Here is a 16,267-nt window from a genome sequence, read left to right on the forward strand (position 1 = left end):
TTCTAATGGACCCACTGGAATTTCCTCTGGGGGAGGAATAGTAGTTGGAGTGACTGCCAAAGAACAGTGGATTCTGGGTATAGTGAAAAAGCCAAGAAAGTTGACTCAGGGTTGTTTGGATCTGACAAGTCAGGCATTTGGTTTAACTAAATCCATGTTTTCTCTGTTATAATTTGTGGAAATTTGGCTTGGAACCAATCATTGTCTATTTGCATCTTTAGGAATTGCCAGTGCCAGATAACTACCACGTAGCTAAAGTCGTCAGAAACCTTCCCCCCCTAGCCTAACCATTGGAGCTGCTGCGGTCTAGTGCATAGAGCACAGACCTGGAGCCAAGAGTGCCTGTGCTCTAATCCTGACACTGACTTGCGACATTGCCTTGGACACGTCTCTTAGCTACTCTGTGCCTCGGTTTCCACATCTATAAAGTGGAGACTAGACTTTCCTGCCTTTCAGGATGTTATGAGGATACATTTGTTAGTTTGTACAGTGTTCTGAGTGTAAAAACTCCTGATGCTATATAAATAACACAGCAATGACATAATGTGTGTGTGTGTGTTTGTGCTACACTGCCCTGTGCTAGATAGAATCAGAACTGCTCACCTGTGTGTCATTGGTGCTATATTGCTGACAGTGAAGGGTGATTCTCCTTTAGCCCAAATAGAAGGGGCCTGTGACTGTGGAAGTGGAATGTGTAGGAAAAAGAGGTGCTAAGGTAACAGTGATAGGACAGTGTGAGAACCTAGCTACATATCCCACTGTTGCTGTGAAGTCCAGCATATGGATAACAGTGAAGTCATAGTTAACTTTGGATTTGCTACAAAAAATTACAGTTCTCAAAAGTCTTTTCTTCCTCTTAAGGGATAGTATGAATTAGGGATAAAATGTTAGCCTTATATGTGTATTTATTGATTCCTGATAGTTTGTATCCACAATTTTAATGCACCTCCTGGTAAATATTTAGTAGGATGGTAACGTGGCAAATGCCAGCAATCCAGTGGTTAGCATTACTACATGCAGGAAGGTTTGGAGTTTCTTGGTCTGAAATGGTGCAGTTCGATGATGGCTTTTCTCCTGTGGTTGAAAATGAGTCAGACGTCCAGCTCCAGACCCGAGCACAGATGCTGAGAAGGACAGACTGTGCCAATGATGGCATCTGGGGGAGTGTGAAGACCTGTCAGCAGTGGCATTGACGGTCGTTCATGTCCTACTAACAACTGGCCTGACTCCAGCGATGAATACCGCATACAGAATTGAGCCTGGCTCATAGTTTTCTGAGAATCTACATCCTAGGTAACCAGGGGCCAAATCCTGAGGTCCTTACTTGGGAAAAACTCCCATGGAACAGAATTCCCACCATCTCAGTGGGAACCTAAGAATTTAGCTTCTAGATTAGGAGCTTCTGAAAGCAGGGGCTAACTTATCTGTGTATACAGCACCATATGCACCCCTGGGCTGTATAATGAATGATCACATTACAGTCATCAGAGGAACCAGGCACCAGGAACCATCAATGTATTTGTTATAGAACTTAGTGAGACAAGACATGGGATACAACTGCAAGAGACAACATAGGCCAGGGGCATGCGTGATTTTGGAGGTTTGCCCCTTGTAGCTACCCAGATCTACTTAACCTCACTGCTAATGAAAACAGAGAAATCGGCTTTCATTCCCATGGCATCTGCTGCTATGTCATTGTAAGGAGATGTGGCAGGTTTGTTTACTGAGTCTCTCTAGCCTGCATCTCCAGGCTGAGAGTACTTAGTTTGTGATGGAGCTTACATGTGTTCTTTCTCTCTCATTTTCCTTAATAAAGTCATCAGGATTGAAAGTACAGGTTTGATCTTGGTTTATGAGAGACAGAGCAGCTACTATGGAGCAGTATCAGCCCTGGACATGTTCTGTTTGTGCCATAATCTGCTCCCATTACTCTTAGTTGTGAGCACCTTGGCAGAAGGTAGCCTCAACTCAACTAGCGTTTTGGTGGAAAGGTTTCTGTGAAACTCCTACTGTGACCTGTTTAACTTAGTCTTACGTTTCTTTCTCCCTTTGGTTCAAAGTCTGTGCTCCCTGCAGGACTGATCCATAACTAATGAAGCTTGTTCCCACCTCTACATGCACACTGTCAGAACTAATATAAAGGCTCTGCGAATAAACAGATTTAAGATATCTAATCTAAACAAAATATTTCAATGGATTTTTTTAAAATGTTCCCTGTAGCATTCTAAGCCTCAACACTGGAGTTTTGTATTAATGCAAATCCCTTAAATGTCTCTGTGACTCAGTTTCACCATCTATAAAATGGGAGCAATAGTACTGTCAGAAGGGAAGTTCCCATAGTTGGGGAAGGTGGTCCTGGGTCCCCAGCCACGTACCTCTGCACAAGTACCAACCCTTTTTCCTAGAGGACTGTTAGACCTCTGGACCAAGTACTCCACTTAACAACAGAACAATCATTGTATCTAGCTCAGATAGTGCCAGGAGTTAACCCCAGGGAAGGATCTCCATCAGGGGTTACACAAGGTCCTTTTCCCCTTGGTACAGCATATATCATACAGCCCTCCTAGATAAGCACTTGCTCTCTGTTTTGAGCTGATCCATGCCCCCCTTCAGTCAGTCCTACCTGCCTGGCACTCTGGAGCTGGGGTCCGCTGTACACTCAGAATGGTGGGGTCCTGCCAACTGGTCTCAGCTGTCCTGTTGGCTCCAGGCTGTGCAGTCTACATTGCTCCCTCTCTGTAATGGCCATGGCAGATCTTGATTTCTCTCTCCAAAACCAAAATCCGCTCCAGCTGCATGCAATCCTGCTTTCCAGCCCTATGCTGTCTGCTCATTTGTCCAGAGTCTCCCAGGTGGTCTGTAGCCAACCTCTTGGCCTTGGTTTCTAGCGATGGCACTTGCCCCAGCCAATGAGGCTTGAGACGTCTGTGGCCAATAGTCTGTTCCTGTTCCAGCGTGGCATTTGTCTAATGCGCTAGGAGTTGGGCATTTGATAGCCAATCACTCACAGCCACAATACTCACCGCCACAATTGTCCATGCTAGTTTTCCCTGGAGGGAAGTGTCTCTACCCAGTCCCCATCCCCTAAACATACTTGTCCTCAGGTCACCATCTGTAAAATGGAGATAATAGAACTTACCTCACAGGCATAGGTGCAGGAACTAGGAGTGCTGGGGGGGTGCAGTAGCACCCCCAGGCTTGAAGTGATTTCCATCATACACAGGGTTTACAGTTTGAGTCAATGGCTCCCAGCACCCCCACTATACAAATTGTTCCAGCAGCCCTGCTCATGGGGTGTTTTGGGGATAATTAGCTAATGTGTAAAATGCTTTGAAGACATGATGCTCTGTAGAAGTGCTACATATCACTATTACAAAAGGACCAAATCCTGCTCACCTTACTCATGTGAAGAGCCCTATTGACTTAAATAGGGCTACTCATTTACATACTGTCAGCTGAGCATGATTTGGTCTTTGGAGCAGAAATTAAACAATTTAGTTTGTTCATTCTCAAAGCCGAGTGAAGCACAAAATGTAAACAAACAGCATCAATGATGAAAATTAAATTCCGTTTTCAGAGTAATTTCTGTGTTCATTTAAAGTAAAGATATATAGTTTATAAAAACATGATCTAACTTCAATGGGTTTACAGGGCACAGGGATGAAACTGACCAGTGATTTTTAACCTGAAAGTGTGACTTTTAGCTACCAGTGTTGGACTTGTTTGCATTTTTGCATGGAGGTAGAAGAGCATGATTTATAAATAGTCATCTTGGCTTTATTGTTCAATTGTAATTACAAATATCTGATAATCACTGAGGTAAGAAAAACATCCCCTGGTCATCTACCCTTATGAGAAAGGTCTTTAAGGAGCTGTAAAGGATCTCTCATATACAATTCCCAGCAAATCCTGGAGATGTTTTCATAAGGAAAAGACTGCACTAAATGGCTTACAAAGGTAAAATAATGCATTACAAATTCATAAAAAACTATAAAATAAATAATGATCTTCAGTGAAAACAGCTAATCTCCAGCTAGATGTGCTCAGGCTTTTCCAGCCTTAACTCTGCATGTGTTACTGACAAAACAGTTCAGAACAAGAAAATCAGCAGAATAGGTCTGGCTGATGTCTCATAGACATGACCGGGCTAGGGTTGCAGGGCAACATGCTGCCCATTCCTTTCTTGCTGAGCAGAGAATTGTCACAACACTGTGGATGTAGCTACAGCTGCTGCCTGGGTGCTGGCATAGTGCTTCTTCTGGGACCGTAAGAGAGGTGTCTGTGTGTCGATGTCACGGCAAGCTTTGCGTTTCATGCAGCGGAACATGTGCTGGGTCCACCCATAAACGATGCAATTTAGGAGCCCCTGGGAAGCTGCTGTTAGAGCCTAGGAGAGAACCCAGAGCGTAAATCTCTCTTTACATCGGATATACCCCTGCCCTACGCAGCTTCCTGCACATCAGGTGTGGTTAATTTCTAATCCCTAGGTTTCACCATGCCCATTGGGCCAGGGTCTGTACTGGACTCAGAGCTGCAGTTCTGTTACTGGATTCAGTTAACCATGATAAGGATGCATTTCCAAGGAAAAGCAGTATTTCCTTGAAATTGGAATGAATCTGAAGAGCCCCATCAGGGCTTAATCATAGAGCTCCTGATCCAAAGCCCGCTGAAGTCAGTGGGAAAACTCCCACTGACTTCAGCGGGCTTCAGCTCAAGCTTTAAGTGTGCTTCAGCACATGGACATGGACCTTTTGGAATCCGTGCAGGATCCTCCCACCTGTCCTGTTTTCAAAGTGCCGCCAAAGACTGTGCCCACAACCTGTGTGGGCACAAATAGGTAGTTAGAAGCTCCATTCCATAGCAGATGCTTGTTTGCAACCACCCTGGAGTTTATGGGTGCCATGGTCGAGGCCAGTTTCAAAATCTGCCTGTAGCTGTTCCACTTAGAGCACTCACCAAACTCAGTGGAATCGAGCTTGTTCGGTGCTTAGATGAGGAAACCATAGGCTGCTGCAGGAACTGATATTTATGATTCAGTAGATGGCTCTCCTCCCTCTGAGACAGTATTGACCCCAGGTGGTGCGAGGGGAATGCTGTGCTGCTGGAGTTGCTATCTTTTGAGTGAGATGCCAAACCGAGGCCCTGACCACTCACGGTTATAAAACTCCCACTGGTTCTTTTCACAAAAGGATGATTGTTAACTGTGATGTAAACTAGCCAAATGTCAGGGTAATTATTTGGTCTCCCTCCATTTTCTCTGCACTTTCAGTTGGAGACAGGATTCTTCAGGTCTTCCTGGCCTCAACTGCAGGGTGGTGATGTTCTGGGCTAGAAAACAGCTGCTGGGTTCTACCTCAGGGGAAGCTGCCATTCAGTGGGAGGGGAAATGATCCCTGGGTATAGTTTGTGTATCAGAGTGAAGTTTGCAAAGTGCTTTGGGGAATCCTAAGGGGAAGAAAAGCACTACAGAAATGTAAGATAATTAATATCTGGCCCTAAGAGATTCAACAGTTTGCATGTTTGTCTGTTCATAAAACTGCCTCCATTTTTCTTTGAGTTTTTGATCTGTCTGCATCCCAGTGTGATAGATGAATTTTGGAATTTTTTAGTGCCCTATGCTAACTGCAGCTTCAGTGGCATCAGGAAATGGCCTTCCAAGAAAACTCCTGGTTAACAGTGTCACAAACCAAGGTTATGCATTCAGGTTCTGTAGAAACCCAAACAGCAGTATTCAACCCAAATAAAGTTATCTCAGAGTCTGCATTTGACCTATTTCACCAGGATTTTTAATGCCTTAGGACTCCATTTATGGACCAGAACAACATAAGATCTGATCTTCTCACAGTGTTTCCAGCACCTAGAAGCCCTAATAGTGTGAGGAGACTAGCTCTTACTTATTTTGGTTCTTGCAACCTTAAAAAGCATGTAAAAAACAAACATAAGGACAACTACAAAGAGCCTTCCTCAATTCCATCCATAAATCAGACACAAGCTCATCTGGCCCCTGTCTGTGTGGGTGGAATCAGACTGTACATTTCCTGTTGGAGTACAGAACCAACCAAAAGCTCACATGACTGACAAAGGAGAGAAGACAAGTTCTAAGAGATTTCACCCTCAAGGGTTTTACCTGTAGAATATAAAGAGCCATGTAGATTCTGCTGTTCACTGAAACAGTCAACTTCACTATTCCGAGGAGCACGGCTGTGAAAAGGGATTGATAAAATGATAATGCTTTAGCCTTCATTCTTTCCAGTCACTATTACTATCTCTCTCTCTCTGCCTAGTGGCCAGAACATGAGGTTTAGAACCCGGCAGAAGTAACCTAGCTCTCTACTAACCTGGGCCCCAACAACAGAAGAAAGCGATAGGGTAGAAAACCACTTGTTGTTCCACTATCTTTATCATTGCCCACTGTTGATCACCCAGGAATCCTGTTGAGTTTATGAACCTTTTGTACAAAGCTCGGGCTTGGATGAGAAGAACCTAGAAAATAAAATGCATTTCTTAATATACATGATTACTTAAATGCAACTGTACGATTCATTGTGTCTCATGTACCGGCTGATTTAAGAAGTATTCATCTGGTGCCTCAAAGCACTAGTATACTGTTAATTGGTTGTTCTTCATGTGGTACTTATTTGCTCTAAGAAATATCTGGAAAACAGACACTGCAGTACTAGATCAAAGCAAGGGTCCATTTAGTCTGGTATCCTGCCTTCAGCAGTGGCCAGTAACACACTTCTGAAGAAAGTATAATGGACAATTAATGTCATAACTCATCTATGAGAGAAGTTGTGGTTGATTTATGTTTTAATGCATGAGAGTTGATTCCAATTACGATTTGTATTCTAGCTAGTGTAGCAGCAGATAATATAACTGGACTCCAGGAAACAATGAATCACCCTTAACATGTTTTAAAACAAATTATCCCTCTTTTGTATGAGATGCAAGATTGAAGTCCTGACCACTTGCGGTCATTAAATATCCTCTGGGACATGTGTTAACTCTGGTATCCTGACCCAATTTTAAATCAGACATTCTGCCTGTATTTTCAGATGGATTCAATATTCTTCTTCACTTCCTGCTTTATACTGTTGTATAATGTTGTTGTGTGCTGTTAAATAGTTGCTGCCTTCCACCACAGAGGAAGGGGCATTTCAGAGGTGGGTGGAATAATTCCTGTGCCCACAAAGGGCTATGTTTTTTGGATGGAACTTCTACAGATATTCAGTGGGAAAGGGACAGTCACACACAAACTAAATAAAACATTCATTTATTTTAATAATTTATATTCTGCCTCTCACCTTGGCATCTAGGCACATCACACACAAAAACCAACCTCTGTTTATAACTACCAACAGAGGGAAGCAATACTACCCAGCCTCAGAGGAGAATAGGAGAAAGGAAAAGAAAATGCCTTTATAATTCTGACCTGTTCAAGCAAAGGCCTGGCCCAAAATAATAAAAACAACGACTAGTTCTTATATAGAGCTTTTCATCAGCAGATCTCAAAGCACTTTACAAAGGAGGTCAGTATCACTATCCCATTTTATAGATGGAGAAACTGAGGCACAGAGAGGAAAAGTGGCAGTGCCCAGATTCCTCTATTCAAGGGGGTGAATCTAGGGACTGCTGATATGGTCCATCAGTGATTTTAAAGCAGCTTAGGGATCATCTGAATGGGAGGCTCGGTATAAATGTCAGTCACTATCATCCTTGCAACTCACTGTTTGATGGACAAGGACAATATTTCTTACCATAATGGCTATGAAGCTGATCAGGAAGGAGACCAGGAAGACTCCAATGCCATAGAAATATATCACAGAACAAACAGAGCCACCACGGGTTTGCAGTTGGCCAGTGAGCATGGCCGTTTCTGTGTGCATCAGGAGACACCTGCAGTTAGAAAGGGGAAGCCTGCGTGTTTACTTTTGGTGACTCCTTTCATCAGCCTCAGAGGAAGTAGGATGCTCTCAGAGGTGGGGGTTGCAGCTTACCCGTGTTTCTGGCTGAAGTTCTGGTAGCAATCATTGCTGTTGCCCAGACAAAGCACAGGAACCATTAATAGGAAAGGGATCAAGCTGACAGGAGAAAATGACAATAGCTCAGTTACAACTGCCTTCCTGTACTCACCCTCTCTTCTGTCGCTATTGAGAGGTCGTTTTGCTTTTTATGGAACAGCCTGAAACTGTACTTTTCTAGCACTCAAGTGTTCTAGCCTACAGCTTGTGTGTGGCATACAGAAAGGGCCCCGGGTAACGGGAGGAATTGTACCTGGTTAGCTGAGAGCAGAATTTGTCTCAATGTATTTTCAGATTCTATTATTGATCACCTCAAAAGGACATTATCATCTCAACATATTACTGTTAGTATCAATAACGTTTATGTCCTCAAAGAACTTTAGAACCATTAATTAATCCTTGTTAGATAGGTAAGGGACAACAGTAACAAATTCGTGGCCACCCAAAGTTTAGTGGCTGTCACCATGTCACACATCATGGCCACTTGAACTTCATGGTGACAGTGAAAATATTACCTTGATCCTCTGAAAGGGGAATCACTATTAGCTGTTGGCAGCATGAGGCCAATGACACACAGGTGAGCAAAGTCCTGATTCCATGCACTGGAGGGAAGACGTGCGTGCGTGAGTGTATATATATACACACACACACGCACACACTCTCTCACGTGCACGTAAAAGTTGGCTCTTTGCAGTCTGAGTCATTATAGCTAACTTGAATGGAGATCAAACAATTTACAGCTGAGGATCTGGACCTTTTGAGTTTTGTCAGCCCAGAATACCGTGATTACCAAATTACAGCATACACAGTCAAGTTTGAATAAGATTTGTTTCTCAATAAAGAATAGTTTGGGTCTAAAACACTCGAGTTTACTGTAAACATCTAACACTGTCAGAGAGAACTACAGCCTACCTGGACAAAATTGTTGCTATTCGGCCAATGCGATTTGCATGATCTAAAACCTGTACAGATGAAAAAGCTCAGTTAAATGATCATTCCTTATATTTCAGTGCAACCATCATTTAGTTACATTTCAGCCAGGCTCATCAAAGCAGGAATTATGAATAGCTCAGGGCACCAATTCTCAGTAGGGATACAATGCCAGTCTTGAGTAAGGTTGCCAATTTTGTTTGGACATATTCCTGGAGGTTTCATCACATGACATAATCTTTAATTAAAGATTAATCTGTAATTCTTGGAGACTCCAGGACAATCCTGGAGGGTTGGCAACCCTAGTTCCGAGGGATCACTGGAGGGAAAGTACCCAGATTATTAGTGTAAATTCAAAGGTCAACATTTTGGCTTGATGAGAGCACTAGTCCCTAACAGCAACTCCTGCACTCCTCTCCAGGAATGATTCCCACGTAAGCATTTTCCTCCAGGAAAGCCACCCGAGGAGGGGTACATGACTGTGTGGCTGTCAGAGAACTCTGACTGCTCTGAAAAATGTTACAGAGAAAATGGGCCAATTCTGAGGTCAGTGACATAAATAATGGGTTAAATTACACATGCATAAATGGGCATCAATTATAACATTGTAAGTAGGCATCAATTGTAAACTGAAGGGGAGAAATGGATTGCATCAGGAAAAACCACAATCAGGTGCGTGTACGATAGAGCTGAGGGATGCTTTATTTTAAAGCTTCATCCATCTCCTGCCTTAGTTGTTTTCTCCTGCTACAGGCCCAGGCCTTCTTCCTGCTGGCATGTAAGCCACACCATCGAATACTCATTCCCTGGACTAAATCACGCCCCCAGTGAAATCAATGGGAATTTTGCTTGACCAACTTTCACCGACTTACCAACATGTGACTTTCCTGCCAGCTGAAGATTTATCCCTCACGTGCCAGTTTATCATGTCACATCAAGGAAAGGACAAGACACATGGATGCATGTTTAGTCTTGATGCTCTCTTCCTTGGGAAGACTGTGTGCATATGAGACTCTGGTGTTCCAGAGACAGCTATGGGCATATGTTTACCAGATGCTGTAATAAATATTAGTGTGAAAATCCATGAAAAGGGCCAGGAAACAAATTAGAGCTGCTCATTGTATGTGGACTAACATTTTCCTCCTTTGGAGAATGAGTCAGTTTTTAATACTCAACATCCTCTGAACCAAATTCCCCTCTATTCCCATGACTGGGTACTTGCCCAAAACAAAAGGGAGTTATAAATAATAAGACTTAGAGAACTTTATAAGATCAAAATGCTTTAAACATCCATTAATCTCTATATCAGACCATATCAGAAGTAGGTAAATATTTGAAATGAGCCACTCCTGGCTCTCAGAACTGTGATCAGATCACTAGGTCACACCTTTCTTTGGCCACGCTTACAAGATGTGGAGGTATTTTCCCAGTGTGGGCTCATGGCAAAGAACTTTTTATTGAGTCAAACTGAGGAATGCATGATGTCATGGAAATTAACCTGGGGGGTTGTGCAGCTGCTTCTTCCACCAATTGATTGAATGGCTGCTCCTCCAAAGCTAGAGGATTCCAGTTTCCAGAAGCAAACTGGAAAAGTAACAGACTCTTGATGAGATCTTTGCATGTAGCTTATTTATTTTGTGCAGCATAATTTAGCACAGTCCTGCAGAAGTGTAATGAAGCTCTGAAGGGAAGCACAAACAATTCTGACTGTTGGAGACTCTGCTCGCCGGGAAATGTATTGTGGGTGCTGGCACCAATTTGCCTTTAGGAAAGGGCAGAATTATCCCACTCTACAAAAATACAACACAATCCTGTGCTGCAGTCATGGATCATCGTTCCCATTTTATAGCTGGGAAAATGGAGGCACGTAGCCATGAATACATTTGCACACCGCGTGCTTTCCCCTCTAAGATCAGGAATTTAACTGGTATCACTCCTTCCTCTTCCCCTGTGACAGTCTGTGTCCCTGTATTCACCCCTTGCACACTGTTATAATAATCTTTGTGCAAGTATGCCTTGTGAGCTGTCATTGGAAAACTCATAACTCACTGGTCTATAACATCCTGATAAAATATGGGTGGCAACACTGTATGTAAAGTTATAAGATTTCACTGTATGGTGTTCCTATGGCTTTGTCTACACTAGCAGTGTACAAGGCACCCCAGGTTAGAGAGTTGAGGTGACTCAGCTGTTCATCAGTCCAGATTGTGCCCTGGGAATGTCACATCCCCTGAGTCTGTCTTTTCCCGAAGCATGTAGGCAGGGAAAGAGGGACAAGATGGAGCTGTTGGGGTCTGAAGGCAAAAGAGATCCCCAGGTTATCTCACTGCTTTTGAAACGCTATGTGAGGTTCATAATATTCCTGAGAACAAGAAAGTCCCCACACCGATTGCAAAACTGTCTGGTAAAGCTTTAAATGTATTTAATGAAATGCCAATTCAGCAAGTTCGAAATAGTCTGAATTTAAGAAAGCTGTTTTACAAAGATTTCAAATTACTCCTGAAGTGTATAGGTCAAATTTTAGAAATGTTAAGAAGAGTACTGGCATGAGTCATAGTGAATATGCGTATAAGATGTGTGACCTAATGAGAAAATGGGTAAAGGGAAAAGGATTATGGCCAATTAGCTGATCTCTTTGCTCAAGAACATTTCTTAAGTATATGTGATGAAGATATAAGGAATAGCCTGTGGGATAAACCTTTACAATCTGTATTAGAAATGGCTAATGTGGCTGATGCATTTGTATGAACCCAGATATCCAGTGAGCACAAGTCACAGAAGGAGGGGCACAAACCCAGTGTAAAGGGGGATCTGGTTTCACCCCTGGGAAGAAGGAAGGTGGTCGGGGGCCTATGCTCTCAGCCTCCCTCCCTCCCTCCCACTCCCCCCAGAATTGTTCCCCTCCTGCAAATCCCCATCACAAAACTCCTGTGAAGTGGGAGGGTCCAAAAAGGTGTTTCCAGTGTAACTCCACTGAGCACCTGAGAAATCAGTGCCCTGAGCTAAAATACACTAAGCCTCATCCAGCCCATGTTAATGCAGCTGTTCTTAACACAGGAGTGCCAGAGACACTCCCAGGTTATACAATGAGTTTTGTGAGGGCTGACCCAGAGGGGATAGATATGGAATTTATCAAGGATTCCAGAGTGAATAACACAGAGTGCATAGGGTGGAGAGACGCTGGTGCACAGATTGCTCTGGTCAAGGAAAGCATGCTCCAAAAGATGGACATGTTACATAACCAAAAGGTAGAGCTTCTGGCCCTGGGTGGACATAAGATTCCTGTACCTTTAGCTAAGGTGCATGTGGAATGGGAAGGTTTAGAAGGTGATGTGACTGTAGGGGTACTGGGTAGTATCCCCGTTGATTGTGCCCACCCAGTACCATGGGGAATTAATGTTGTTAGCACGGTACTATCCTTTTTCTGGTCATTTAGGGGCACAGAGAACCTATGACAGGTTAAAGAAACATTTGTTCTGGCCAGGAATACAGAATGATGTGAAAAGAAAAGGAGTACTTGTGGCACCTTAGAGACTAACCAATTTATTTGAGCATGAGCTTTCGTGAGCTACAGCTCACTTCATCGGATGCATACCGTGGAAACTGCAGCAGACTTTATATACACACAGAGAATATGAAACAATACCTCCTGTCTTGTGAATTATGTCAAAAAAATTAAAGACCTGCAGGACCCCAGAAATTTCCTTTATACAAGAGGCATTTCTGAGGGTAGCAATGGACACTGTGGGTTCTATGTAGGGTTGCCAACTTTGGTTGGACAAATTCCTGGAAATTTCATCACAGGACATAATATTTAATTAAAAATTAATCTTTAATTCCTGGAGACTCCAGGACTCGCAGAGGGAATAAATATATCTTGGTGGTCATGGATTTTGCCACGAGATATCCTGAAGCAGTAGCTCTGTCTAACATTGAGGCAGAATCTGTAGCAAGAGCTCTTTTCACTATCTTTAGCAGAGTGGGTTTCCCAAAAGAGATTTTATCTGACCATGGGACATATTTCATGTCTCAGCTATTCAGTGAGCTATGGAAATGATGTGGGGTGAAACAACTAAAAGCTGCCTCATATCACCCAGAAACCAATGGGATCCTAAAATCCATGCTAGGAATGTATGCAAATAAAAGGCTTCAAAATTAGGATGAATTATTACCATTTTTGCTGTTTGCTTGTAGGGAGGTACCTCAAGAATCAAAGGGGTTCTCCCTATTTGATCTCCTATATGGAAGGAAGGTGAGGGACCCCTAGATCTGATCAGAGACTCCTGGAAAGCAGGCATTGAGGTAAAGGAAGAGACAGTAACTGAATATGTACAAAGGCTCAGAAAGGAGTTAAAAGATATGATGGTTATTGTTCAAACTAACCTCAATGACAGGCAATCCAAAGAAAAAGTGTGTTATGGTAAAAATACTTGTAATGCTCCTTTGATATAGGAGACTCTGAGTTCACAGAGTTACCATTTGGTTCAATTAATGCTGGAACCATCTTTTTGAGGCTGATCAACCATGTGTTAAATGGTTTACAGAACTTTGCAAGGGGCATACGTGGATGACACCATAGTGTTTAGCAACCCTTGGGTTGATCACAAAAAACACTTGGAAATTGTGCTGTCAAAACTCAAAGAGGCAGGCCTACCCATAAAAGCCTCTATGTGTAAAATTGGAGCAGCCAGAGTTCCTTATTTGGGACACTGGGTAGAGGGAGTCAAACATCCCAATCCCTTAAAAGTTGAAGCCATTGTAAATTGGCCTGTGCCTCTACCAAGAAACAGGGCCACTCTTTCATAGGTCTGGTAAACTAGTACTGAAGGTTTGTGTGTGGGTTCAGTGACTTTGTATCCACAATCACTGATCTATGTGAAAAGACTAAACCCAACAAGGTCATTTGGACGAAGGCATGCCAGGAAGGATTTGATAAGGTAAAGAAAAGCTTGTCTGAAAAGTCTGTTCTAGCTAGTCCAGATTTTGACAAAATGTTTGAACCATGTGCATATGCATCAGGCATTGGCCTACGTGCTGTGCTGATGCAAACAGGGGAGAATAACAAGAAGCACCCAATTGCTTTCTTAAATGAAAAATTGACACCCACTGAACAGAATTATTCTGTCTTAGAAAAGGAATGCTATGCCATAGCATGGGCAGTCAAGCAATTAAGGCCCTATCTTTTTTAACAGAAAGTTCAGGGTCCTTACAGATCATTCACCATTAGTCTGGTTAAACAAAACTAAAGGCTCAAATTCCAAGCTTCTGTGCTGGAGCCTTATACACCAAGAATTTGATACGGAAACTGTGCATGTAAAGGTTAAGGAAAACATAGTGGCAGATGCCCTGTCCAGGAAAGAGGCCCCTGAGTTGCTGCCTCCAGGTCACCAGTGGCTAACCCTCTTGCAGCTTTGTTGCGGGGAGGTGTGACTGTCTGTATTCGCCTGTATTCGCCCCTTGCACACTATTATAATAATCTTTCTGCAAGTATGCCTTGTGAGGTATCACTGAAAAACTCGTAACTTGCTGGCCACTATTGTCCTGATAAAATATGTGTGGCACATTGTTTGTAAAGTTATAGGATTTCACTGTATGGTGTTACTAAGACAGGTAATAAATCTGTGGAGCGGCCACACCAGTTCCTCAGAGGCAAAGGACAAGCGGACGCCTAAGCTAGGTGTAAAAAGGTCAAATGGGCCATCACCTGCTTAAATGGCCATTCTTTGGCAGGAAAGAAGGTTTGGGCAAAAAATCTACGTCTTAGCAAACAAACAGCATGGGGTTCTCATCTGCACACTTTTGTCTCCTGAACCTCAGCTGGAGTTGCTTCTTGAAGAAGGGAAAGGACTAGAAGAAGGGAGGGAAAACCCCCCAAAGGGTGTCTCCCGTTCTTTCTGCCCATGGCATCCACAACAGCTGAAGAACAAAGGAAGCCGCATTGGACTGGGGGAGGGATCCTGACTGAAAGAAGTTCAGCCAGTAGACTGCGGAAATTTGTGCTGAGGGAGACTTTGCTTTGAATTTGTTCTTATTTGTTAAGTTAGGCATTCGTTGCATTTTACTTTTATTTTTCCTGTACCCAATTCTGACTTTTATGCTTCATTACTTGTATTCACTTAAAATCTCTCTCTTTGCTGTTAATAAACTTGTTTTATTGTTTTATTTAAACCCAGTGTGTTTGAATTGAAGTGTTTGGGAAACTCCATTTGGGAAGACAAGATTTGTGCATATCGTTTTCTATGAATAATGTCCAGGAGGGAGCTGGGCAGTACAAGGCGTACATTTCTGGGGAAACCCTGGGATTGGGAGTTCACTTGTATTGCTCTGCACTGGAAATCAAGAGTGGTTGGGTGCAGCACTCACAATATAACTGGGAATAATTTACATGCTGGAGGCTGTGTGAGCAGACCAGGAGAGGTAGCTACCACGGCAAAGTAGTGTAAAAGGCACTCCAGGTTAGAGAGCTGAGGTGACACAGCTGTTCATCAGTCCAGATTGTGCCCTGGATATGTCAAATCCTCTTTTCCAGAAGCAGGGAAGAAGGGACAAGATGGAGCTCTTAGGGTTTTTAGGCAAAAGAGGCCCTTAGGTTAAGATGGTTTATTAGTATTATTGAGACCAGAGTTGTCCAGGTGGATTGAGCCCTAAATCTGAAACAAAGAGAGAAGTGACAGCTAAGCACAGAAGGACTAGAGATGGTCTCAAGTCACAACACTCAGAACTAAGTTTCACACACCCCAGAGTTTGGGTGGCTCATTATTAGAAATAAAAAGTCTGAAAAGAAATTTGGATCTGAGTGTAGGGACTAGTGAAGAAAGGAAAATATCGCCATCGTGAGCTGATCCAAAATCTAAGAATGGAAGTTCTCAAAAGTGCATTTTCATCTGTCAAGTCTGCTGCTCCCCAACAGACATGCAGAACGGGAGCCATCTGAGGAATTTAACTCTACGATGTGCAGGGTGAAGTCTATGTGATTTCTCGATTGGGAAGAGGAATGATATGCAGAAATTTAGCCAGTGTGTTCATTGGGATGAACCGTATAAGTGTATCAAGAGCCTGTTGTTCTGCAGCAATACATCAAGAGGAATTCTCGGAGAGACAGAAGCTGCTCAGAGTTTAGTCAGGTGTGAACAACAAGGAAACTGCTCTGAGAAGATCAAGTTTGGTCACAGGGTGTGTGAAGTGTTTGTTTAGCTTGTACTCAAAGTGTGTTTTTCTGAGGACTGTGTCCTTGTTCCTTTGCTCCCAAAGATTACACTTGGTCTTGAAGAGTCATTTTTAAAGGCGAATGACGATGGTAGGGACCCCTTCTCCGC

General features: G+C 43.0%; 1 protein-coding gene across 11 annotated transcripts in view; it reads right to left on the reverse strand.

Annotated features, from left to right (window-relative positions):
- The window catches only part of TMEM116 (transmembrane protein 116), a 59,416-nt gene that overhangs the window by 20,193 nt on the left and 22,956 nt on the right, over positions 1-16,267 (reverse strand). For 5 of the 11 annotated variants that reach the window (XM_073312531.1, XM_073312524.1, XM_073312529.1 and 2 more), the window contains 6 exons: positions 8,934-8,983; positions 7,998-8,081; positions 7,758-7,896; positions 6,339-6,483; positions 6,128-6,201; positions 3,612-4,387 (listed from right to left, as the gene is read on the reverse strand). In XM_073312531.1, the coding sequence (XP_073168632.1) occupies positions 4,202-4,387; positions 6,128-6,201; positions 6,339-6,483; positions 7,758-7,896; positions 7,998-8,081; positions 8,934-8,983 (678 nt within the window). In that variant the 3' untranslated portion in view covers positions 3,612-4,201. Of the gene's footprint in view, positions 1-3,023; positions 3,113-3,611; positions 4,388-6,127; positions 6,202-6,338; positions 6,484-7,757; positions 7,897-7,997; positions 8,082-8,933; positions 8,984-16,267 lie in introns of those variants that run through there. The other 6 variants (XM_073312534.1, XM_073312533.1, XM_073312526.1 and 3 more) reach the window with 4 other exon arrangements.

Source organism: Lepidochelys kempii, chromosome 15 (genome assembly GCF_965140265.1).
Source record: "Lepidochelys kempii isolate rLepKem1 chromosome 15, rLepKem1.hap2, whole genome shotgun sequence".
Taxonomy (NCBI): Eukaryota; Metazoa; Chordata; order Testudines; family Cheloniidae; genus Lepidochelys; species Lepidochelys kempii.